Source organism: Sapajus apella, unplaced genomic scaffold (assembly GCF_009761245.1).
Source record: "Sapajus apella isolate SASKATOON/1434 unplaced genomic scaffold, GSC_monkey_1.0 scaffold36, whole genome shotgun sequence".
Lineage (NCBI taxonomy): Eukaryota > Metazoa > Chordata > Mammalia > Primates > Cebidae > Sapajus > Sapajus apella.
In genome coordinates, this window is record NW_022436976.1 from 24,590,891 (window position 1) to 24,618,098 (window position 27,208).

The following is a 27,208-nucleotide window of genomic DNA, read 5'->3' on the forward strand; positions in this document are numbered from 1 at the left end:
GTTCATATCCGTTGCCCACTTTTTGGGTGTGTCATATTGGTGGGTGTTTCGGTTATTATCAGTCTCTTAATCAATGTTGCAATCAATACTTTATGTACAGCTTTCTTCATTTATTCAAGCCATGTATGCATGGCTTGCATGTAAAATTTATATATATACTAATATATGTACAAAATTTAAACATTAATTTTTTTGTTATAAAATTTATTACACACATTTAAATTTTATAAAAACATAAAAAACTAAAATGTCCTCTGAAGAGGCTGAACCAATTTACACTCCTTTAATAATGTAAGAGAATGTCTGTTTTTCACATCCTTACCAATACTGTGTTAAGACACCTTTCGGTCTTTGCTAATCTAATAGTAAAAATATTATTCCAGTTTTAATCAGTGTTGCTCTCATGTTACATGAATGAGATGTCTTTCAAATGTTTTCTCTTTCTCTCTGTTTATATCCTTTTCTTGTCTTTCTGTTGGATTGTTTGTCTTTCTCTTACTACCTTTTAAAAACAGTTTATGTATTAGATGATTTAGCTCTGTCACATATGTTACACATTTTTTTCTATCTTTTGTCTTTTGACTTTATGGTGTTTTTTCCACCCTAAAGTATCCACCAATTTTGGATACTTACCTTTCATGAATGCTGGTTTTTTTGGCATTACTTAGAAAGCCCTTCTTTACTCCAATACTATAAAAATTTGCCCTGTATTTTCTTGTGCTATTTTAGGGCTTAACATTCTATTTTTAGTTCCAGCTGAAATTTATTTTGATGTAAGAAATATGATTTTTTCCAGAATGTCCCAATACATTTTACTGACTAACCCCTTTTGCTCCTCCAATATAAAACACCACTGTTATCATAGATTAAAATGCTGTATGTAGTTGGGTCTCTTTCATAATCTCCCAATTTTTGAAACATAACGGGATGGCAACAGCACTACAGGGGAATTAAAATCAATGTGAAGTAGAGCAAAGTAAAATAAGTTGCCGGGCACTAAGTCACATCAGATGTTAACCTAAGAGTGGGTGAGAACAACGGGAGAGTTTGAGGATTGTTCTGCATCCTGCCTGTGGTGTCGGCTACAAGCATGTTATTAACACTCACAGAGCTGTTTGCATTGAATGTAAAATTTCTAAATTAAGAAACAGAACAGTAACATAGTCTGGGCATCACTAATGAAAAAATGTTCTGTGAATGGGAGCCACTAACTCCTTTTTTTCACTCTTTCTCAAAATCTACTGGCTCCTCTCTAAAAGAGAAAGCGCAGTCCTTACGTCTCCCCCCAAATTTTCTGCTCTCTTCCTTTACCTACTAATGAGATGCACTCTGTGAAACAGAAACCAATGCACACTAAAGTATAAACAACTGCTAGCATCTTCCTCCATACTTCTCCCATAGGGTTTCACTGCACACACACAAAGCAGCAGCAGCAGCAGCTTTGGGCTACATCAAAGATCCTCATGCTACAGCCAAGCCTATGAACTCTAGGTTGAAGGTGAATTGGATGGAAATCATGACTCTATCACCCTGGCTGAGTGACGCTGAGAAAGTTAGCTTATTTCTCCATGTCTTGTCTTTCTCAATCTCAGTAACAAGAGAATTTATTTCATAGGATTATCATGAGGACGAAGTGAGATAATACACATATAAAAACATTTTGTAAAGTGGGCTGGGCAAGGCAGCTCAAGCCTGTAATCCCAGCACTTCGGGAGGCCAAGGCAGGTGGACTGCTTGAGGCCAGGAGTTTGAGACCAGCCTGGCCAACATGACAAAACCCTGTCTCTACTAAAAATACAAAAATTAGCCAGGCGTGGTGGTGCGCGCCTATAATCCCAGCTACTCGGGAGGCTGAGGCATGAGAATCACTTGAATCAGAAAGATGAAGTTTGCAGTGAGTGGAGATTGCACCACTGCACTCCAGCCTGGGTGACAGGGCGAGACTTCTTTGCAGAAAAAGAAACAAACAAACAAACAATTTGTAAAGTGCCTGACACATCTGTAAAAGCAAAATACTTTGTTGTTGTTAATTTCAGACAGTAGCAGACAGCTGTGGCTCCCCCCAGAATCAGAAATCTAGTCACATTGTTTTGTAATTTGTTCAGTTACAGTAAAAGGTAGCAGAAAAAGCATGGAAAGGCCTGAGTTTGAGTCCCTACCAAACTACCCTGGGAATGTAATCTTAGGGAAAGTAGCCTCCATCTGCCAATCTCAGTTTCCTTGCCTATGAAATCCTGACCTCACAGGAGTGTTGAGAAGATGGGATGAGGTAATATACATGTAAAAAGAGCTTTGCTAATCAAAAAGCACATATTAATTCAACACATGTTAATTATTATACTAAACATTTTAAGTCCCAGTCATAGATTGTTATGTTCTTGGCTAACAAATTCATATTCATTTGTATAATGAATATATACAAGATTCATCAAAGATATAAAAATAAATAATAAAGGTAACTTATTATATGCTTCTATTTTAATAGAATTCTAGTGGAAAAAAATTCAAAGTTCATAGTAAAGAAGGCATGGAGAAACATATTGATGAGTCTTTTATGCATTTTTAAATTGAGTTTTTGTGTTCCTAATTAAAAAAAGAAAATATGCATGTCTTATCTTCCATCGTAATTCAAAAGTGTTTTTTCTCTTTTTATTCTATTTCTAGATTATGATGCCAATCTTCTTTTTCTGGAAAAGTCCATTTTTATAGTATATTGATTCCAATCAACAATATAAAAATTGGAACTTAAAATACAATTAACAAAAAGAATTGTATATTTTGAATTACCATAGCACAAACATAATGAAAGATTACTCCTATGCCTGAGCTGTTCTCAGGACTCTTAGGTCAATTCATTTATTGTACTACATGTTCAAAAAGGAGTCTATTCTCAATTTAATGAGATGATGCACGTGGAAAAACCCAGTCACCTGCAAAGAGCTGCAATGGCAACAGGTTATTATGATTAGTCCAGCAGTAAGATGTCTGATAGGCATCTCAAACGTAACTTGGTCAAACCAGGCTTCTGATCTCCACCCCTCACCCAGAGATGCTCCTCCTGTGGTCTTCTCATCTCAGCTGCTGGCAATTCTATTCTAGTAGCTCAGGTCATAACCTTAGGCATCATCACCAATTCTTCTCAGCCCACATCGAACGTGTTAGCAAATCTTGTCAGCTCTACCTTTCAAATATACCCAGAACCCACTTACTTCTCATCACCCCTATTGCATCCATGTTGGTACAGGTCATTAGCAACTCTTGCTTGGATGATTGCGATAGTGACCCCCGCCCCATCAACCCTGCCTGTGACAGTTTCCTCCACTGTACTTACTGGTCCTTAACTCAATAATTTACTTATATTTTGATTATTGTTTATCCTCTTCCACTAAAATACAAGCACCTCCAGGGCAGGGGATTTTTATCAGTTTTGTTCACTTTTGCATTCCTTATACCTAGAATACTGGCTGGCATGTAGGAGATGCTCATTTTATTTATTGGAAAAAACATCTTTTTAACTCTTTGCTTTAATTCTTTAATTCTTGCTCCTGGCAATCTATTTTCAACAAAACCTTCAGAACGTTTCCATTAAAATTTAGGTGGCATCACCTCTCTGCCCCATCTCACTCAGGGTAAATGACGAAGTCCTTACAAGAGTCTAGTGTGATTTCTATTTCTAATATCTAGGTGGCATCACCTCTCTGCCCCATCTTACTCAGGGTAATGCCGAAGTCCTTACAAGAACCAGTGTAATTTCTATTTCCAAGGCCCCAAATGCATCCTCACTCCACTCTGATCTCACTTCCTGCTCTTAAATGCCTCACTGACCTTAACACATTGGTTTGCCTTTCTACTGGCTGGTCCTTCTGCTTGGAAATCTCTCCTCCTATGGCATCCTGGCTCACCCTCTCATCTTTGTCCAGGCTTTCTTCAAATTAATCCTTCTCAAATAGCCTTCCTCTGACCACCCTGCTTAGAGCTGCATCCCTCCCCTGTTGGCTTGACTTCCCTGTGTAGCACTTACATATCACCATCTTATATCCCACCTACCTTTCATATTCACTATTCTGTTCAATGGCATTCTTCCCTTTCTAGAATCAAAGTTCCATAAGGTCAGGGATTCCCTGCTGAATCCTAGCACCTAGAAGAGTGCTTTCCATATAGCTGATGCTCAATAAATATTTGAGCAACAAAAAAAATGAAAGGAGTGGTCTTTTTTCAGTAGGTATCAAAACCCACACAGGTAGTTAATCTGTGGGAATGGAGCCCATTCGTTGTGAAATCGTCGTTATAGGTTATGCCTTCCATTTGTCAGTATCCTAGAGAGACCTGGCACAGTCTATCAATCTTTCTCCAAACAAATCAACAGTATAAAAATTCTTCTTTCCCAACCCCCACTTCCCTGCTTCTGAGGGCACTGGTAAGGATTTTTCCCATTAAAATGTATTTATTTCACAGGAAAATTTTTTTCCCCCAGATCTGCCTTCCCCGTTTCTCTGGCCACAGCTGCAAAGTTTAGTATTAGTGCCAGAAGCAACCGATTAGTTAAAAAATACATACACTGCTCCAGGCTGGCATCCATTTGTATTTCATTATAAGAGGATATTAAAAATGATGCCTTGGACTTTAACTGTGTACAGCACAACACATCTGTTACCCCTGTTTGTTCTGATAATCTGACTATGAGAGTGAGTATAGCAGTTAGTATTATTCCCATTAACACATAAGGGAGTTGAGGCCTAGAAAAGCTGGTAATACGGAAGGTGACTGGGATGTTTTCCTACTTTTATTTTTATTTTTTACATATTTTTTGGAACAAGGTCTCACTCTGTCACCTAGGCTGGAGTACACTGGCATGATCTCGGCTCACTGCATGCTGGACCTCCTGGACTCAAGCAATTTTCCTGCCTCAGCCTCCCAAGTAGCTGGAACTATAGGTGCACACCACCACGCCCAGTTAATTTTTATATTTTTTTGTAGAGACGGGCTTCATCATGTTGCCCAGGCTGGTCTAGAACTCCTAAGCTCAAGAAATCTGCCCTCCTAGGCCTCCCAAAGTGCTGGGACTACAGATGTGACCACCAAGCCCAGCCCCTATATTTATTTTTTAAATTGTATTTTGTTGCAAGTCATCATCATCTCAAACTCCTAAAAAGAAAAGGCTGTCTTACGTTATACAGTTAACATTTTTGAGAACAGCCTCTGTTTCAGAAATCAAACAGTTGGGACGCTGGGCATATGTACTGAATACCCTGTCATTCATGTTCCTTCTTGCTAAAGTTGAGTTCTAAGAAACTGACAAGATAAACAGAATCCAATCAACCTGTGTTTTTAATTTCGAAGAAAGCACCTGATTTATGAAACTATACTTTTGCCCTACATTTTTATCTAGTGGTAATCCAATTTTAGGCCCTCGAGCTGGTTTCAGAAGAAAAGTACTACCTTCTCTTAAGACACCAGGATGTTATCCCTACTAGACAGCTTAGTAGTCAACTCCTCTAAAATATCTTTACCTGAAGGCCCATAATGGAACAAACTCCCTCCCATGTCTTCTTATGGCACCTATACACACCTCTATCCCAGTCTCATCCTGTGTAAACTGCCTGTTTGCCTGTCCCTCAATAAATCTCCATTTCTTGAGAGCAAGGATCTATCGTCTCTGAATCCCATGCACTAACACAGCCATGCCACGTGATAGGTGTTTGATAGGTACAGGCTGAATGAATGAATGAAAAAAGGCAGTCATCAAAGATGAATGTTAAGGGAGAGGGAAGCTACTTCACTTCTGATATTTATTCCCTTCTATTCACTCTTAGGTTTTCTCCACCACCACCGCCCCCCCGCCACCTATTACTCTCTAGATTGTAGAGCTTCAAAGGAAAAACTGGACATGACTAGTCTCCCCCACCCCACCCAGTCTCTCTTTGGGGACAGGTGTTTGTGGGAAGCACACTGCCACCTGCGCCTTCATGCCACCAGCTTTATAGGCTAGGGCAGACCATATGTAGGAAGGGCTGCTGTGGTCTAGCCCTGCCAGTGACCAGGTAGCTATGGCAGTGTAACTAGGGGTTATACAGTGTTAGGAAGTGCCCTTGCCCACAGTTATAAATTAAATTCTCTAGTAACAAAGGTGATATTTTGTCTTCTTTCTGATTTTAAAAAATATTTTATTTATCAATTGGTTTAGAAATCAGGGCATGGGTGAGGACTTTTTAAAATGAGGGCCCTTAAATCCCCTCCAAATAAGGTGAGTGGGCTTTAAGATTTTTAATTTCAAAGGCTTCTCCTACTCTATAAGTTACAGCTCTCCCAGCCTAACACCATCTTGTTAAGAAAGCAGAAAATGGTAAGCAATAGTATGCTGTGAAACTACATATTTCTATGAATTCATCATACCCTGGAAAAGCCTTTAGCTGAACAAGGGCTAAAATGAATGATGATAAAAACCTTTCTGTGCCATCAGTAGAACATTTTGTTTTATCTATATTTCTAGAATCCCATGATTCAAAAAGTAAGATACAGACTATCTGTATCAAGCTTTGGAACTCTTTCTCATGATATTCTCTCACCCCCACCCCACCCCAAATCTTAAGTGCTACTCTAACATGCAACCATATGAATTAGACCTGCCAAGACTCCCTCTGTCCTTCCCTTAGTGCTGACAAGATGCTTGAGGCTGGGCACAAGAAGATGACAGGTATCATCTTATATACAGCACTTGGCTCAGTCCATGGAGTGGAGTCCAGAACTATGGGCCCAACTTCATCAACTCAATTTCGGGGTTGAGTAGCTTTTCCATGTCCTACAGATATATTTTACCATTATGCAAGCCTGGAGTCTTCTACTATGTAAGAGTTTGGGCAGATAATAAAATACTCCAATGATCAGAACTGATCTCACACAAATGTGCCAGGTAGATTATCATGCACATTTTAGAGAAGAGAAATTGATTCAAAGAGAAACACAGCTAGTAATTTTAAAGGTGGGCATTTGAGCCCCCATCCTTTAGACTTAACAGCCACACACTGCTATTTCCACTCTTCTGCTGTGCCTCAGCAGAGCCTCATCCCTGTTACTGAAAAACTCATTCTGACATAGGGGCCATTGAGAGTGGAGGTAAGGATCTGTTTCCACGGAATCGATGGTATACCACTATTCAGCTTTTAAAAGACTGTGGCAATGTCCTGCACAGACAGGGAGGAGGCGAGCCGAAAATGGCATGCAGACGCATGCGCAGGGCACAGTAGGCATGTGGCTATCAATTTCTAAGACAACATCCTTATGGAATAGATGTAAGTAGAGTCTGGGGCAGTTATTTCTCTGACTTGTTTAAAGATGTTACATAAACAGACAACAAGCAGGGCACTTACTGTGTATTTATGTGACATCTTTGAACAAGCCCCAAGCCTCTGAGAAGCAGAGGCTTTCCTTCTAAGCTGAGCTTCTAAGATCCACGTGCCAAGCCCAGCTTGCTTCTGTGTCATTGGGCATTCAGGGTTTTCTCCTTTGTTGACAAGTGTTGAATCACCTCTCTTACCAGAAGTAGGTCTTCCCTCAATTGCCCCTGACCTTCAATCTTTTTGCTATTGATACAGAATCCATGCACAACGCTGCCCACTTCTACATATGTTATCCAAATGCACAAACACTAGATAACCCAAAGCTCACTCTCTGACATGTGTCCATAGGGACTCCAGCCATGTTGGGTTCAGTGCCCCCAGAATCAAATTCTATGAACATGGGATAAACAGGGACTCATTTTTCCTCTTTGTCGCTTTCCCTCCTGTATTCACTATCATTATTATTCCAATATTGAAGGTCAGGAAGCCAAGAGGCCCAGAATCTTCCTTCACTGTACTCATCTAGAGGACTGCCCGATCCTGATGCTCATGTCTACAAAACACTCCTCCCCATGTCTCGTTCCATCTTACAGCTATTACAGTGGTTCCAGTTCTTGGCCTTAACACTCCTTTCCTACTCTGCTCTTACATCCTTTCCTCTGTAGATTCCTCGCCTCCCATCTTGCCTCTTTTAGCAAGCCCCCTGAAGGCTTTCCTTAGGGCCACACTGCCACAGTTCCTAGCCTTCTCTGACACTTTGCTGCCTCTTTACAGCTTTAGGAAGGTGCTCATCTATCAAGGCTAGGGCATTCATACCCTGGGAACTCCAGCCATTGCTCTTTTTGTGCCTGTCATTATTCCAGGCACAAATAAAAGCTACATTTGTACATTCAAACTATTTCTATCCCCTTGTCATCTCTAAAACATCGGAAAAGATCTGGAGAATTGTTCTCTCTCTAGTTCAAGTAATCATTCCCATCATCTAAAGAGGTTGTGAAATCTTATATTCTTTGATTAAATGTTCTCAGACTGTTCAGAGAAGAGCCAAGAGCTCTCTCCTCTTTCCATCCTAGTCAACCCTCTACCTCCATCCCCAGTCCCCATCCCAACCCAAATAAACCAATATTTGGTTTATTTGAGGTGCCAAACGTCACCATGCAACTGCCATGGCTACTAGCGCTGAGCTTCTGCCAGGCTCTTACTCTTAGTGAATGGTCAAAGTGCACACCTTTGATCTGGACATTTTCTCCTATTTGATGTATGAGCTATAAAACTTTCAAGTGCATTTCTCTTGGACTGCAAGTTCCTGGAAGGCAGGGCTGTCTGTAAGAACAAGGAACTTTTTCTAAGCAGAATCCATGCAAGTAGCTGCTGCTTGATGATGGGAATAGCATTTGAAGTCCCTCAAGTAATATACAAAATGTAATAGCTTGTAACTTGATTTCAGTCCTAGGTATGTAGTTACACCATCTCACCCCACCTAACACCCAGTGTTTTCCTTATCTGGTGGAGTACCCAAGAGTCATGTCCACTTTGATTCTCGGTCTGGCAAACTCATGCTACAACATCACTGGGGATCTGTCCCTCTTTCTAGAGGCTCTACAGTAAGGGACAAAGCCTAAGTGTGCATTCCAGTACATACAGCTTTATAAGCTGACCGGCGCCTTGTTGCAGCCATACTTACTTGGTGACGTGGGGGAGGCTGCACCTCCTTCTGTTGATGTGGTCGGAGGCTTTGTGTCTGGCACCGGCAGAGGCACAGGCCTGGCCATCGGTGGTGGCGGCGGTGGCGGCAACATTGGGGTGGGAAGGAATGGGTTGTGCACCTTGCCTTGGCTGCTCCCATTGGGCTGTGAGCGTGGGGGCAGAAAACACACATACAAGAAAAAGAAGAAAGAGACAGCAACCATTAGCTGCTTCTGAAAACAAAACAGTCAGCAGGCACCTTTAATGTCAATACTAAGTTTCTAGCTGCTTGAATCCTTCCATAAGTCCATATGGATAAGTCCATGTGCAAACATCCTCTGTTGGGTTCTGTTCTTGAGGCATCTCACACAAGTACTCTTAGCTGCAGGTGCCCAATGCATCCTTAGCCGCAGGTGCAGGTGCCCAGTGCATCTTTAGCCGCAGGTACCCAGTGCATCCTTAGCCGCAGGTGCCCAGTGCATCCTTAGCCGCAGGTGCCCAGTGCATCCTTAGCCGCAGGTGCCCAGTGCATCCTGAACTTATCTCTTGAACTGCATTGTCCTTCTTTGCATCTGGTTTTATAAAATCACCTGCCAATCATCATTCTGGATTTGTCACCTGAGTAACCAACTTTTGCTTGGCATGTTTTGTATTTTTCTGTATTAACTGCTCCCTTCATTATCATTCCCATGATTATTAAGTATTTAAGTGTTTTATGGATTGTGGTATATTCCACTTGTTTCTTTACTTAGATATAATAAAGTTTCCTAAATATGCACTTGAGATAAAAAAGTAATATTTTATTTTCACTCTTCAAAGTTGATATTATATAACATTTAATAAATGTGTTAAGTGAACATAGAAAATTTTGTTCACATATTGTATAACATCAGGCACAGAAACTTTAGAATTCAGCTGTCAGAAGTCTGCTAGGGAAAAATATCACTTCTAATTTTGATTTAAATTATATAAGCATATGCCATAAGAGTCATATTTATTTTGCTGCCTGATGTTAAAACAACCAAATAACAGCTCTTTAACAAAAAATTCCCCTCTAAAGAGAGCAATAAAAACCATTTTATTTTCAATTTTTTTAAAATCGTTTCATGAAGAGACCTGCCTTAAGCCCTATAAAATTTTGATCAAAATGCAAGACTGGGCATCTGACAGTTATATAGGGTGTCAGGACTATTAAAAAATGGTTAAAAATTTAGAAGTCACATGCTTGAAGCTGGTGATCAGCTCAGTTTTTTTCACTGTTTCCCGAGTGGCCTCCATTCAGCCAACAACAGCAGTTCATATTTAGTGCCCAATCAAAATTCGGTTGAAGGAGATCCTGCTGTCCCAGGCTTTTACATTTAAGCTTAATAATTCCACAGAGGCAGTCGCACTCCCCCATCAACATTTACTCATATATTTAGTATTGCTCCTCAAAGACTACCTCGTCTGACGATCAGAACGCCGTGCTTTCTTGCCGGCAACCTTGCCTTTGCATTATTTCTGAGTGGGCTGAGAGTCCGTAAGTGAATGCTTTAGAATAAGCCAAGCAAATGAATATACAAGCAAAAAGAAAGGAGGCACCATATTGATTTGTTGTCTAGACAGAAATGTATCTGCTAACACATCACCAGACATTAGTTAAAGCTGCCTGTTCTGGCTCAGATATGCAGAATCAGGTATTTCTGCAAGTGAAAAAAATCAAGTGACAGGACAGTGTGACATGCTATCTTAAATTAGGCAGCAATCATTTGGGCTAATCTGTGACTTCATGCACAGTTATTAGGAGAAAGGGAAAATCAACTTTGGCTGTATGCTGGTCATTGTTTATTATTATTGGCCTTGGGATACAGCTATCCATTGTAAACATCTAAGCCTATATTTGAAATAAAATTTGTGATTTTTAAAAATCACTTTTACATTTGGAATGCCATTTCAAATTGTGATCATTTGGTTTATTTGAGGAAAAATAAAAACATTCGTGTGAAGCTATTGAACACTGTTTAGCTTTATACCAAGATAAGTGGGAAAGATAATGACTTGCAGAAATAACAAACCATAATAAACTGTACTCTCAGCATCTTGAGTTCAAGTACTGGTCAACTTGATCTAAAGTGTTAGAAGACTGTATTTTAAAAAAATATCAACTTAGTTGATCTGAAATATCTGTCCCCTTCATCTCCCTACCTCTCTCTACCACCCCAAATCACTATTTAAAACTATTCAGTCTTTCTATTTTGTTAACTGTATGAGCCCTGGGGTTAGAACACATGGGGTGGAATGATCAGCTCACAGAACTTAGAAGGTTATATAGTTCACCCTTGAGCTGATTTATATCCATAAACTTGACAGTTGCAAACTTAACACAAACACTGTTTTTAAACCCTGACTAATCACTCTTAGAGCAAGTTAACTTTCCCACAATCTAGAATAAATATGACATTTGCCTGCAGTCAGTCAGTACAACATTAGAGCACAATGTCACATGATCATCAGATCTTCCCTTGTTATTTTTATATTCGGCTAACATTTCTAAAGAAATGGAAAAAAAAAAAGAGGTTTCCTTACATTGAGGAACCCCACCTGTCCAGCCTGCTGACCAGCATCAGGGCAGACAAGTTGGACAAATTCTTTCAGCGTCTCCTGAGGGTGATAGCGGATGGCTGGGTGTGAGAAGTAAGGCCCAGGCTGCTGGATAATGGGTGATGTCGGGAAATGAAGAGTCGATGGTGTTGCATGCGGACTTGCTGCAGGAAAAGAAAACATCAGGGTTATGAAAAGAAAGACCTGCTTTGTCACAGCTGAACCCGATTCCACTTCCTCCTCTATTTCTCCTCCTGGCCCGAGTCACAGAATTGCTCATGTGACTGAATCGAACACTGGATAGGTCTGACAGATTTTCTTCCTTAAGGCTTTAAGACAAACACGGAGGTTAGATTAGGGTAGAGTTTCAAGCTGTCTTTCTATTTTCAGTGGACATGAGTTATAAAGGCATTAATAATCCTTGGTGAGGCTGAAGATTATTCATTACCTTAAGAGCCTTTTTAATGAAGCAAGCAATAAAAAATGTATTTGGTAGATTAGACCTGACTTAACTGACATTACATATGACAAATTCTAGTTTGCACATATGGATCCCCTTTCATGCTGAGCTATCCATAGACAATAATTCATTGTTAAAACTCTTATAACCCTTTCAAGGAAATTTCTAGGGACTAATTCAGGATGAAAATTTTTTGAAGTATGTAGTAAATGATCACTTAATGAACCCATGCAATTTGGGTGCCTCACTTTACAAGGATGGTTTATGTCGCCTTCAGATGCCATTTCAAAGCCAAACTCAGAAATGCATATACGTGAGAGCAGGGGAACCCACAGGGTAAGCAGGCAGTGACCCCCTACTAAAATGTTGGCTCTGTGCCCATAAAAAGGATAAAAGACTCAGACAACTACTACTCCCTTACATTTGAACCCTGGTAAATTTCATTTGGACAAGAAGATTATATTAGATTAAAAACCTTATGTGAGGTGCCTAATAACTTTTCTGAGGGAACTTTTGTCCTTGAATGAGAAGGATGATTGATAAAACTGGCTGCAGGATAAGGGCAGCACATGGAAAGGTTGAAGATACTCAGCCCAAGTCAGGCCAAGAGAGCAGCTCTTGCTTCTCAATCAGGGTCAGAGAAACCGCTCCCAAATTAGAGGAGATGAAAGTATTTACCTCTCCTTTACTTTTTGCGGTTTAAATCTTTAAACTCAAGAAGCCCTTGCAAAGAAAAATCAAAGGAACGTCCACATTTTGGAAAATAAGACCTTTCTAATGATAAGAATGACTCATAATACTCAAGAGAATCCCAGTAAGACAGGCCACTACTTCTCCCACTATCCCACTTGCATGGCTAAGGGCTGTAAAAAGAATGCACCTGCATGGCTTGCTGGGCATGGGTTCTTTGTTCCTTACTGGGATCTCCTTATGATTGGGGCACTTTCTGACTAATGACTGAAATGGCTCATACTACAGGGTTCAGAGTGACATCTGAAGTTTTCGAAGAATGGAAATGGGAGATTGGAGTAGAAGTAACTGTCCAATCCGTGTCTTATAGGTGGTCTGATGAAACCCTTTAATTCATGAAACCTTTAATCTGCCCAATAAATATTCGTAGGCTCCTACTATGGGCTCAAGAAACAAATCTGAGCCAAAACAGATGAAATTTTACCCTCAGTCATACAACTGAGGATGTCTCAAACATAATCTATTTGAACCAGAATTTTCATTACCTTTTCCTCTCAAGCTGATGCTTCTCCCAGTCTTCTCCATCTTTGTAAATAGCTTTTCCACCCACTGCAATATCCCCAGAACTGGGTCTGGCACTCAATAAATATTTGTTGAATGGGCAGCGAATGACTAAATAAATAGAGGTTAATAAGATAACCATACTGTTAAACATAGAATAAAATTTGCCAAAACCAAATCTTGGTTTCTCCACCTGGCCAAGAGCCAGAGAACTTTTAGAAAAATGGGTAAAACTTAGGACTTCCTACAATGAATGATAATCTTGGAACTGATCATTGTTGCTGAGTTAAATCCCCAAAGCTAAAAAGTTAAATGGCTCTGGTCATCTCTTAACTCTGCAAATTATGCTACTGGCTTTAAAGAATCAGAGGAAGTTTTTCTTCCAACATGGTACAGTCCTTCTTGCTTATGGCAAAAAACTTTCACTCAGTACACTGCATCTGATGGAATAGTTACTAGTTAGGGACAGAATGTGGTATTTCCCAAACTAGGCTGAGAATATAGTGAACCTAACAAAACGAAACACTCAACTTTTGCAGGATGTCAAACGCCAAGGTGGCAATTCTGCTGACATGAGCCCCTGGTAGGCTGACCTTGAAGATAAAGTGCCAGTGCCTCAGGTGCTCAATGGAAAGTGATGGGTAATTGTCAGATTATGAAATCACGGTGGCCAACAGAGACTGCTGCCCAAGGAAGAAATTCACTTGAGATCAAACAGAACTGATCTTTAAAGAAACAAGATATAAGAAATAATTCAAAAGGACCCTGTCATCTCCCCATTAAATGTTAATACACATCCGTGACCTCATTTTGTTGTTGTTGTTAAATACGTAAAAGAAAATAATTAGCAATGTAAATTTAGACCTTAGTCTATTATACTTTACTAAAACAATTTATTCATCATTTCTCTGTGGAACAGAGTTTAACACAAACACAAGAACATATGATACTATACGGAATTAATTCTACAATGACTGATTTATAAGAATCAATTAATTCTTAATTAATACCAGGAAATCATTTAGCCTGTAGTTTCAAATTAGGCAGTCGCTGAGTCTGCATTTTAAAGGGTCATCCTTTGCAACCCTTACTTTCTCATGATGTGGACTTTCTGGTTCAGTCATCAGTTCACTGTGCAACTGGAGAGAAATCATTCAAGATCCTGAGCCTTCATTTCTTCAAACAGAAAACAGTTATGTTACTGACATCACAAAGCTCTAATTATTATTATTAAGTATATGCTGTTTCTCTGGATAACCTGCATTCATCTTCTACCAGACACATAGAAACCCATTGAAACTCAGAACTGAGATTTCATCAATGCCTAACTTCGTTTTTCTTCTCTCCTATTTCTTGTTTTCTCTCTTTGTTTTGGATATTTTTATTGTACCTAAGTTTTTATTTAAGTTATCTCAAGTCATTTTAGAAAGAGCCATGGGGGTTAAATCAACTTAAGGGTAAAATTCATCAAGTATATTTTGAGATGGCCAGATCAGGCTTTTAGAAAAATATTCCCATTAGGAATTTGGCATGATGCTAAAGGAATGCACAAAGAATGGTATGAGTACAGATTTTTGATGAAGAAAAACACATCTTATGGATGTGTGTGTGAGTAGTTGACACGATAAAAAATTATCACACATTATGTAAATGCATATTTAGATCCTTTAAAATGTGCATTATTTACTTGAGAGTCAATAAAGGCTTTTCTCAAGTGGTTACAGTTTATTGCAGTGCATCCATCTGTATCCATGTTGATGTTAATACAATTTTGCGTATTAAAAGACACTACAAAATTGACTGCTTCCGGCATCTAATACTCTTAGTACCCTAGGCCAGGAGCAGCAGAGAGTGTCAGAAACACTTCACTCCTGATGGATCTCACTACTAGTTTAAACTTTAATGAGTGGCCAGACTTGTTTAAAACAACTGCTTGGGCTTTTCACCAAGAATATAAATAAGATGGGAAGGAAGGACATTTGATCAGGTTTCTCTGGCTGCAATGGCACTGCCTACACATCCTGAACAAAGTAGCCACAATGGAAGAAACAGAGAGCCAGAATTTCCCAAAGGGTGTATTACTCAGCTATTTATTACAAAACGATCATATTACTGGATACTTTAAAAAAAAGAAGGCAGGTCAGACAGGTTGGTTTACTTGTTCATTCCGTTCCCCACCAGTCCAGCACCCCCCAGTTCTTGAAAATCCTCTCTTGGTTTTAGTTTGAAGAGAAAAAGTTAAAAATTCAAACAATTGAAAAAAATGTATATACATATGTAACTCAAAAATGCTTCTTCTGTTAAGAGTAGAATTTATTAAGACCGGGAAAGGAGAAGGTCAGGCTCATTATTGTATTATTGGATATGTTGCAAGACTCATAAAATCTAACCAGTGATTCTTGGTTTGAGAGTCCACTATGGGAAAGAGGTCTTGCAGACACATCGAGTGCTCTTAAGGGGAGCTAGAACTAGTTAGAACATCTAAGGTGGGCCATGTGAAATAAGACTGTATCAGGAAGTGGTGTCCACACAAGCTTGGAATCTTGCCTTTTTCTGCTTTTATAAGTCTTAGGGAAGAAAAAGAAAGTAATCTCTTAGTATTTCCCGTGGTTTTTCTCAAGCTCAACCTTGAAGAACTCAAATAACCCTCACACATTTTCCCTCAAACCAAAACTTTATGGGTTGAAATATGTTCTTCTGTACAACCCTGACATTGCCTTAATTGCGTTATCCCTTGCCCATGAACCGTTGCAGATTCTCACACACTGGACAGAGTCTTGGATTCTTTTCACGTTAGCTTTTGCTTTCTGGCATCAGCCTTTAAATCCCAGTCTCTCTTGTATGGGAGGCTCCAAAGAGAAGCTGTCAAGGGAGCAACACAAACAATACAATCTAATCCTCCTTCAGGTGCAGTGTGCTCTTAAGGCAGTGTTACATATAGGCTTCTTCCCCCACAACTTATAAAAACTCTTGATCACTTATAATTAGAAGTAAAAATCTGTAATAAGGCAAAGCTTCAAATGGAGAAGAAAATTGAAGAAAAAAAATCCCACTTAAAAAAAAAAGCATCTTTCCATAAGGGTAAATTGAACTTAAAAATGACTTGGATTGTCAACTACTATGTATCTTGCTTCTCCAGAAACTCAAAACCACACTACACCATTATACCCTACCTAAAGCTGAGAAATCTATCTTAATGGTCCATAGCTCTAATTTATAAATCATGCATGAATCAGGTCTGCCATTTATGAAAGCTGAGAAGTTTGGAGTTATGGGATTTATTTTAACAGAGATGCAGGAAAGAAGAACTGACAATGGTTTTCAAACCTTTAAGAGGCAATACCTTTTCTAAGTAACAAAGCATTTGACTTGAGGTGAGCCAAGGCTTTTCAAAACTTTTGGTACATCTTTAACATCACTATGATGCACATGAAAGGACCCAGATATGTCAAATTGAGAGAAATATATGACATTACATGATGGCTTGCAAAACACCAGTGTTTTTACATTACTGCTACAAGACAAAGTAACTTTATGCCATAGTAAGTTTGTAAGATGGTTAATAGATTCAATTCCATTTGAATTGAAGGGATCTTCTAAGAGATCAAATTCCAATGTGTTTTGGAAAAACAGAAGGAAAAGGAAAGGCCCGTACAAAAAAAAGAAAGGCCAAATTCTTTAAAAAATTTTATCTAGATCAATTTTAGCTACTTCAAGACCTCTGTTGTAGGCCCTGGCTAGACCAGGAGTTGGCAAACATTTTCTGTAAAGACCAGATACCAAGTAGTTTAGACTTTGCAGGCTATACAGTCTCTGTTGCAACTGCTCAACTCTGCTGCTACAGTGCAGAAGCAGTCATAGACATTACATAAACAAATGGGTGTGGCTGTGTTCCAATAAAACTTTATTTTCAAATACAGACAAAGGTCTGTTTGACCAAGCCATAGTTTTTCAGTGGTGTAGACCCACACAATTCTTGTTCACTCTCCAAACACCTCCGTGATCTGTGAGTCAGACACCTGACAATCACTGCTACTTCCACCTAACCACGCCATGTTCTTGAACAGCCTTTCTGTTGAAGCCCCAGCTTTCTGAAGCTTTCCAAAGCAATCTGGTTGCCTGTGATATCTCATTAACTCTCCATGGTAGCCTTTTGATTATCTGTCTTCACCATTACTTAACATGACTTGGTCTGTTCTGGTTGACCACATCCACGTGTGTGTGTGTGTGTGTGTGTGTGTGTGTGTGTGTGTGTGTGTAATTCTAAGTTAAACATATGACTTGGAAAAGCAGTGCAATGTAATTTTAAATTCTAAGCTCTGTCACTTACGAGCTATGCTTCAGGTTGCTGAGCTTCTCTATAACTCAGTTTTGCCATCTATATAATGGAGCTAATAGTACCTCACAGAGCTGTTGTGAAGATTAAATCAGGCAATATATATAAAGCACATGGCACAGTTTCTGACCACACAATTAAGTGATCAATAAATAGCTTCCTTTATTGGTATGACAGTACTATCACAGACAAGAATGGGGATAGGCAAAGAATAAACTGAAATTTGCTCCTGTGTGCTAGGACCTGTTCTGACTGCGGAATACAGGAAGGAAAGGAGTGGTGGAACAAGAGGTCCTTATTGCTCACTTGTCTCTTGGACAAAAAGTAAATAACTACGGATAAAATCGTATGTACTATCAGTATGGATACAACATGAGGGCCTTGAAAATAATTCTACCAACAACAAAATGAAAAGCAAAAGCAGCAATAGCAGTAGCAACAATCTTGACCTAATAATCATAGACACCATAGATAGCTAAGTAAACACAACATTTCTTTAATACCTATAAAGAGTCTTTGCTAACCAAATATACTGTGAATCCCTGCCTTTAAAGTTCAGACTGTAAGACTTAACCCAGCAGCTTCGAACTATGGAGCCAACTCCCTCTACATGCAATTTTTCACTTAGACCTGCAGTCCTTGAGTGTCCATACTGAGCGCCCTCTTCACCATGTAGACCCCTGCCAACCAGGCATTTTTTTTTTTTTTTTTTTGAGATAGAGTCTCACTCTGTCACTTAGGATGGAGTGCAGTCATGCTATCTCGGCTCACTACAAACTGCCTTCTGGGTTCAAGTGATTCTCTTGCCTCAGCCTCCTGAGTAGCTGGGACTACAGATGACCGCCATCACATCCGGCTAATTTTTCTATTTTTTTTAATAGAGACAGGATTTCACCATGTTGCCCAGGGAGGTCTTGAACTCCTGAGCTCAGGAAATCCACCTATCTTGGCCTCCCAAATGGCTAGGATTACAAGCATGAGACACTACGCCTGGCCCCAGGCATACTTCTGACCTCACCATATTCTGAGCATGGCCTCCCAAAACATGGCAACAGTGGAAATCTCTATCATTTCCCTTGAAAGCCTCACCATGTTAGTTATTTGGAGTTTGCTTATCAGAAATCTAATACATATTGACTACTAGAAAAACTTCTCAGCAGGGCGTGATGGCTCACACCTATAATCCCAGCTACTCAGAAGGCTGAGGTGGGAGAATCAGTTGAGCCCAGGAGTTTGAGACCACCATGGGCAATACAGTGAGATCTTATCTCTACAAAAAAAAAAAATTTTAAATGTAGCCAGGTGTGGTGGCTGGGATTACAGTAAACCTATAATCCCAGCTACTTGGAGGCTGAGGTGGGAGGACTGCTTAAGCCCAGGAGTTTGAAGCTGCAGTGAGCCATGATCACACCACTGCACTCTAGCCTGGGTGACAGAGCAAGACACTGTCTCTAAAATAATAATAAGAACAAATGCTTTTCAGAAGATCTAGGGTATTTTTCAGGAATATTTTCAGATTAAAGGGATTTGGTTTTCACTTAGTTGCTGTTGCTACCTGGCATATTATAAATGTAGGTAGCTTCTAAATACTCTCTGAAGCTCATCTAGTTTAAGCTCTAGTGAATGTATAGAATTCAGTCCCTGGGATTACATTTACAAATAGTACAACTGATCCATAAAAATAAAATTGAAATCTAAAAATCTGAAATAAGAAAGGCTTTTAAAAGAAATTATTTTTAAAATGTTTATGGGATATTAACTTATAGGGTATACCTGGACTCAGTCTTTAAGATACTTTGGCTTTGGGGAGACTGTAATATTCAGAGTTTAAAAAGCTCTGAGTGTGCTACTTTAAGCTCTGTGAAACAGAGCCCCCAGCCTTTGTCCTGCCAGGGCCTCTTTGAGTCGAAATTGACCATGTTCATGCACTAATTGCCTAAGCTTCCATGATGGCTGATGTGAAATGTGTTCAAACACCACGCAACAGCTGTGATTATTGGAAATATTTAAAGTGATGGTTTAATAGGCAAAGTTGACAAGAATCCAGTTCCAGGAAGGGAACTTGAACATTGACGTAACATGTAAGCGATACTACTGTGAGACTAAATGAAGAATGAAAAACAAATCAAAACAATTATTTGAGAAAAAAAATGAACCACCATAGATTGGATGATTCCAAAGATTAACAGAAAAAGGGAGGGAATCTTCCAATGACCTGTTGGAAGTGAAATGGAATTACAAACTGGAGTCCTGTGAAAGAGGACTTCAAAAACAAGATCCGTGCAGATGTTTCTTGGACATGACCGATGCTAGATCTATGGTGTTGCAAGTCTTTCCCTGTATTAAAAAAATGCAGAAAAATAAGCAAACAAGCAAAATCTCATAACGACCAGAAAGCCATGGGTTGTTTTGCAGCATTTCTCTCCACCAAACTGTCGGATTTATACTGAAATTGAAGCCTCTATTTCTGTGCAACATGATTACTAAAGCATAGGCTACTTTGTTTTTTTTTTCTCTCTTTTGAGACAGGGTCTTGCTCCCTCGCCTAGGCTGGAGTACAGTGAGGCAATCTAGGCTCACTGCAACCTCCGCTTCCTGGACTCAAGCAATCCTCCCACCTCAACCTCCCAAGTGGCTGAGACTACAAGTATGTGCCACCACACCCAGCTAATTTTTGTATTTTTAGTAGAGATGGGGTTTCACTGTTGCCCAGGCTGGTTGCAAACTCCCAGACTCAAGTGATCTGCCTGCCTTGGCCTTTCAATGTGTTGGGATTACAGGTGTGGGCCACCTCTCCAAGCCAATGACTACTTTCAAGGCATCCTCTTGAACTTGAAGCATCTTCCTGAATTCACCCCACAGGACTTGAGGATTTATCCTACTGAGGGTAGATTTAACACAAGGAATGGAATAAGCAACAGAACAATCAGTCTCGTGATTAAAGTCAGAGGACCAAGTTTTCATTCTAGCTTGGGTATTGACTAGCAAGGTACCAGCCTCCTATATTCCTTAGTTTCCTTTACTACAAAATGAGCTTGACTATTCTGGCTTTAAAATCATTCACTCTCTGTGCTAATCTGGATAAAGTTATTAACATTTCCAAACCTACATTTTCTTATCTTTAAATAACAGCAGCAATTGGCCAGGCATGGTGGCTCATGCCTGTAATCCCAGCACTTTGGGAGGCTGAGGCAAGGTGGATCACAAGGTCAGGAGTTTGAGATCAGCCTGGCTAACACGGTGAAATCCCGTCTCTACTAAAAATACAAAAAATTAGCCAGGCGTGGTGGTGCGTGACTGTAGTCCCCGATACTCAGGAGGCTGAGGCAGGAGAATTGCTTGAACCTGGAAGGCAGAGGTTGCAGAGATCCAAGATTGCCCTATTGCATGCCAGCCTGGGCAACAAGAACGAGATTCCATATCAGAAAAAAAAAAAAATAGTAACAGCAGCAATTAACAAGGCTTTTCTAAGGATTAGAATTAATGGATGCAGGTGCCTCATTCATAGCAGGATCATTCATTCAGCAAGTGTATTGAGAATCTACTATGTGCCAAACAGTATGCTAGACTCTTGGTTATTTAATACTCTTAGGATTGGTTTTAGAAGAAATTAGGATACATGAAAAGTAATCTGGATTATACAATGCAATGAAGCAACACCAGGTAATTGAGAATCAAGAGCTGAACTATTTTCAAGTTACTCTGGGGGTCTGTGGCATGAACAAATAGGCCTGGGTTTTACTTGTGCTCTGCAAATGCTAGCTGCAGGAACGAGCCACAGCTAGTGAGTAAGCTGAGCCCACTGGCCAGCACTCAGGCCAGCTCTGCTATTAGCTCCTACGGCGGGTAGCTGTTATTTTTGCCTGCCCAGCGGTCCTTCACCCCTTCTTCTGGAAACAGAGCTCTAATGTTTCTTTGGGGAACTATCTATCCCTCAGCCTCAGTCTATGTGGTTAGGGTGGACTTAACCTTAGCCGTTGGCTCCATGGGTGGGCAGGCAAGCCAGGTCACACCGATGAGGCATTCCATTGCCTTTTAAACTAAGGGTTGTGTTAAAAGTGAACAAATGACCCAAACCGGGATAATCAGAATCATCAGCATCTAGGAGAGTAGGTCCTTCCCTAAATCCATTGTTAAAAAGTTGCTCTTTTTCTCTTGGGGTTATTAAATTGGTGGACATTAAGCCTGGAACTGCTCACACTGTCTGTGCCACGGTCTGAGGATATTTAGCCTAAATAAAGCTAAATATCACAAGAATAAAGCTCACACAGAGGACAGCAGACCTGGGTGGGACTGAGGGTTGCGGGAGGGAGAAAAGGAGGGTGAAGGGGAGGTAGAGTGGCAGGGGGAGGGAGAAGGCGGGGGGCGCTTTCTGAAGGTAGCAACTGAAAGCCTGACTCCATCTCTACCTTAAGCTACATAACCCTAGACTTTTCAGTTACATAAACTAATCCATTATTTTCTTTTGGGGAAGTGGAGGAGTGGCAAACCAATTTGGTTGGGTTTCTTTCATTTGTAAGAATCCTTCACTTGAGTATGTGTTAACATATCTACTGTTCATTACCTAGTATGCGACAATTCAACAACTCTTATTATGATACTCAGAAATTTGGAGATTCAGAAAGATCTGGGCATATCCCTCAGGGATACCAAAGTTTTAAAAATTCATATTGCATACCAAAAAAAGGACCCACACATCCTGACATAAGTACATTCAAATCTCCGCAAATATTTCAAATAGCTTGGTGCAGTATTCCTCAGTCTTCTTTAATTCCCTGCATATTCATCTCATCACAGGTGTAATCATTGTCTAATACCTGTCTGTTCTGCTAGATTGGAAGGGAAGGACTGGCTGATCTAACTTGTTCATTAGGCCCAGCACAGTGCTTGGCAGATAATGAGTGCTCAATAATTACTTGCCAAATTGACTCTTACAAACAAGATTCTTGTAAAAAACAAAGGTGCTTAACCCTTTAGGAAGCACCATGCCTGAATGAAGGCAGGTCAGAGCAAAGCCTATACATGGCTAAGGGGCTACCCCTCACGCGAGAGGGGCTGCCTGCTCCACTGGAAAGGTTCCCCGTGCTTCCAAGTGTGCAAGAGCGATGGGATGGGGAAACTGGGCTTGCTCTTGTCCCGGAGACCACGTCTCCTCTTCCAGGCAAGTGTGGCTTCAGACCACATCTCCTCTTCCAGGCAAGTGTGGCTTCTCCTCGAGAGGGGGAGCACATTCTTCCTTCCAGACCAACATGAGCAGGTAGAAAGAGAGAACTGGGGATGGGGAGTGAGGAATGAAAGAATCATCGCAAGAGAACTACAGACAAAGAAGGCAAACAGCAACAAGGGGGTGGGAGAATCTGGGGGAAATGAACAGCTAGGTATTGGATGCTCCCTGTATACTGAGTTCTTTCCATGTGTCAGCGCACTTCCCCTCCCAGAAAGCCTTTCCAACTTGGGACAGGTGGGAAAACAAAGGCCAGCAGAGAATGAGTGACTTGCAGAAGCTGCTACAGACCCCAAGTGGCTGTCCAGGATCTCAATTCTATTCTGGCTGACTCCAAAGCCCACACTCTTTTCATTGCCCTCTGCTGCTCCCGTTTATTTTTCACAGGTCAAGTGGTTTATTTCAGATTTTTTTTTTTTTTGCTCATAGCCCCCCTTATTATTGTAATAGAAGCTGGCAATTCTGATGATCCTCAGATGTGTTTTGCGCATAAGAAATTTTTTCAGGGGGAGAAAGGAACTACCATTCAGTATGAAGAAACGGCAAATGTAAATTTACTGTAAAAATATGAAGTTTAAAAAACATTCCATACGTGTGGGTGGTTAAACATGCTAGTTTCAGTAACATGAAGGATGCAGCCTGGAATGGGTGACTCTCAGTGATACTGCAAGCACATTAATAGGGCCATACATTCCCATTTCGAGTATCAGCACTCACCCCTCCTTTCCTACATGGATGATAAGCTGATACTACATAAACATTGTTCAAGCTACAGTCCCATGCTATTGTAATTCACTTAACTTTAAGATGATTTATGATTCTGTCAATAGGGGAGGTTGAAAACCCTGCACTGAAGCTTAAATGTGAGCTTCATATTTAACACAGTAATTGTGTGTGTGTGTGCGTGTGTGTACGCAAGAGAGAGAGAGGCAGAAGAAGCCATTCCACATAAAGAGGAGATACAAATCCAATCTTGAATTTTTCATTCTATGGTGAAAAAAGGAAAATAAATGAGTCTAAACATGGAATCCACATTAGATTAAGCTGAACCAGAAAGAAAGAACTGCTCGAGACTTGTCTGATTATGTAAGGTACAGTCCAAGTGCATGACACCAGGAAGTCTTAACAATGAGAGGGTTTCTAAGAAACCTTGCTCAGAACCACCACCTTCATTATGTTCAGATACGTGGGTCTACGCCTGTGTGTGCCTGTGTGCACACATGCACCAGTGGGACACACAGGCCTGCATGTGATTGAGAGGGACAGAGAGAAAGGGGCAAAGGAATTCCAAGGGAAAGCAGCTTCCTTTGCGAAGATGAGTTTAAATCCAGGTCCCCCGGGTTAATCACCCTATGCTCTTTAGCACTCACCCTGGAGGCCCTTTTCCTCTTTAAGAGATTAAGGAGCCAAGTGGTCTTACTGCCCTAACCTGTCCTCCCAGGGACAGCATATTAACATGATTCCACTACGGAAGAGCCCTCTTTAGAAGTTTGCTGCAGGGATGACAAATTAACCCAGCAGGGTGTCCCACACATCTATCACAGTACAAATTATTAGCGTAATAGAGCTTTTAGTTATGCATTTATCTAGTAATTATTGAACATTACACAAACCCAAGCTGAGCAGCCATGGCCCTTTATGAGGGTGGCTCAGTGGGTGGCCTTACAGTTAATTTAGGAGAGTTCTCCACTAGGCAGTTCACTTGCAGACAAATTAGCTAAACAGCCTTCTCCTTTAAATATTTTCCATGTCACAGTGAAACTCTTTACAATACAGTAAAGGTACAGTTTTAATTACACGCTTCCTGACTTCTGTTTAGCTGTAGTTTTAAAACATTCGTGGGCACTCTTTTTTCCTTTGGCTGGGCAGTAATAGCTGGTTGTAAGTATCTGGCTAATGAATTTAATAATTTCCTGAACTGGGACTTAAAGGACCTTTGCAAAAAAAAAAAAAAATGCTGCTTTTTCTCTTTAGTGTCCAGCAACTTCAAATCCCATCCACATTGCTGCCCATGAGGGCAGGCGCTGGCACTGGAGCTAACCATGAACGAGGCTCACAGACCCTCTTGCTTCTCTGATCCATGCTCCTCAAAGGTGGTACTTGTTAGGTCTATGAGGGCTGCATTTGAAAATCAATTCTGGCAATTCTTCTTGGAGAAAGGCAACATAATGTTTTCTCAAGTGACATACTCCAGTAATAAATAAACACTGCGCATCTGTTGGCAGATTATTTCAGCGCCTTGTTAGCAACAGGTACCTAATTGCTTCTCATTTTCCTGAGATGATTCAATTGCACTAAACCAGGAGAGACAAATTAGATTCAGTGGATCACCAGCATGTTCTACAACTAAGTTAAAAGCTTTCCTAAGAGGCAAAGTAGTTTGCGGATATGATAGGAGAAAGATGAACAAACCTAGCGCTTGGGGGCCTAGGTCAGGGGAGGGGTGCCACAATTACAGTAGTGGTGAAGCACCAGGGAACGTTCCTTCTGGAGGGACCTCAGTTTGGAGAGAAAAATTCATGATGCCACAGCAAATATTCTACAAATAGGGAACCATATCATTTTGAGCTCATTTCTCTTAATGTCTATCAAGGTGAAGCTCTTAAAACCAAACATATAAACTGATAAGAACAGATAACTACACATGATCTTGGCCAAAAGACTGAGAAGTGATTGGATCACAAGGTCAGGAGATTGAGACCATCCTGGCTAACACAGTGAAACCCCGTCTTTACCAAAAACACAAAAAAATTAGCTGGGTGTGGTGGTGGGCACCTGCAGTCCCAGCTACTCAGGAGGCTGAGGCAGGAAATTGCTTGAGCCCAGAAGGCGGAGGTTAGTAGCAGTGTCCCTGTCAGAAAATGGAATCACATTTTAATTATCACAGCCTCAATTTGTGAACAGTCTGGGAAGGGCTTGTGGGCATGGTGGTCTCATTTAATTTACTATGAAGTATTAATATTTTCTAGGAAAGATGGATAACTGACACTTTCGACAATGTTTATTTGCAAGAATGAACTACCTCAGTCTGGCGCGGTGGCTCACGCCTGTAATCCCAGCCCTTTGGGAGGCTGAGGTGGGCAGATCGCCTGAGGTCAGGAGGTCGAGACCAGCCTGGTTGACATGGTGATAAAGCTGTCTCTACTAAAAATACAAAAAAAGTTAGCCAGATGTGGTGGTGGGTGCCTGTAATCCCAGCTACTCAGGAGGCTGAGGCATGGAAATCACTTTAACCGGGGAGGCAGAGGTTGCAGTGAGCCGAGATCGTGCCACCGCACTCCAGCCTGGGCGACAGAGTGAGACTCTATCTCAAAAACAAAAAACCCAACATATATTAGGCTGGGGGCATAGTGGCTCACCCCTGCCACAATCAAGGCAATTTTACTTCTAAACCCCGTGTGTGTGTGTGTGTGTGTGTGCGTGTGTGTGCGCGCGCGCGCGTGTGTTCTGATTCATAAAGAAGTGGGGTTTAACCTTGTGTTGGCATTTCGTATGTCTTAACTCCTCAGTACTTAGTTATCTAAGGGTATGACTTATTTGCTGTTGTAATCCCAGCACTTTGGAAGGCTGAGGCAGAAGGATTGCTTGACCCTATGAGTTTGAGATCAGCTTAGGTAACATAGTGAGACCCTGTCTCTACAAAAACATTTTTAAAAATTAGCTGGGCATAGTGGCATGTGCCTGTAGTCCCAGCTACTCAGAATGCAGAGGCAGGAGGATTCCTTGAGCCGAGGAGTTCGAGGCTTCAGTGAGCCGTGATTGTATCACAACACTCCAGCCTGTGTGTCAGAGACAGACCCTGTCTCCAAACAATCAAATATATACTGAGCACTTAAACATGCTACGCCTCTCTCTACATGCTGCTGAATACATGCACTTGAATATTATATTACCATACAGTGGAGAAGGAAAGAACTCCCTATTATTCTCAAACTTTGTTTGCCTTCAATCAAATCCATGCATTCATTCATTTATTAGACAAATATTTATTGAGTGCTTTCCTTATGCCAGGCACAAGGCGGAGGGATTCAGAGATAAATGATAAAGATGTGGTCCTTGCCCTAATGGGTCCTGCCATCTAGTGATAACTGTCACCCTCCTATTTTACCTCTCCTTCCCTGCTCCTCTATTATTGTCTACACGTAGTATGAATCCACACTACTCTAACCTTTCTTGGTGACCTCAACTTCCTGAAAGGTGATCTTAATTCTCATAATTCTCTGCGGCATATTTTTCTTGGCCAAACTGGGAGATACTGTTAACTTCAGACCCTCAGATGTTTCATCACTGAGAGCAAGATCCCTGTTTGGGCCAGGAGGATCATGGACTTAGAG

At 40.7% G+C, this 27,208-nt stretch overlaps 1 protein-coding gene and 1 pseudogene across 4 annotated transcripts in view; both read right to left on the reverse strand.

Annotated features, from left to right (window-relative positions):
* NFIA (nuclear factor I A) overlaps positions 1 to 27,208 on the reverse strand; it is a 387,512-nt gene that overhangs the window by 44,847 nt on the left and 315,457 nt on the right. For all 4 annotated transcript variants that reach the window (XM_032296832.1, XM_032296834.1, XM_032296833.1 and 1 more), the window contains exons 8-9: positions 11,589 to 11,767; positions 9,022 to 9,187 (exon numbers count right to left, since the gene is read on the reverse strand). In XM_032296832.1, the coding sequence (XP_032152723.1) occupies positions 9,022 to 9,187; positions 11,589 to 11,767 (345 nt within the window). The remainder of the gene's footprint in view (positions 1 to 9,021; positions 9,188 to 11,588; positions 11,768 to 27,208) is intronic.
* Positions 25,328 to 25,548, reverse strand: LOC116564165 (annotated as a pseudogene).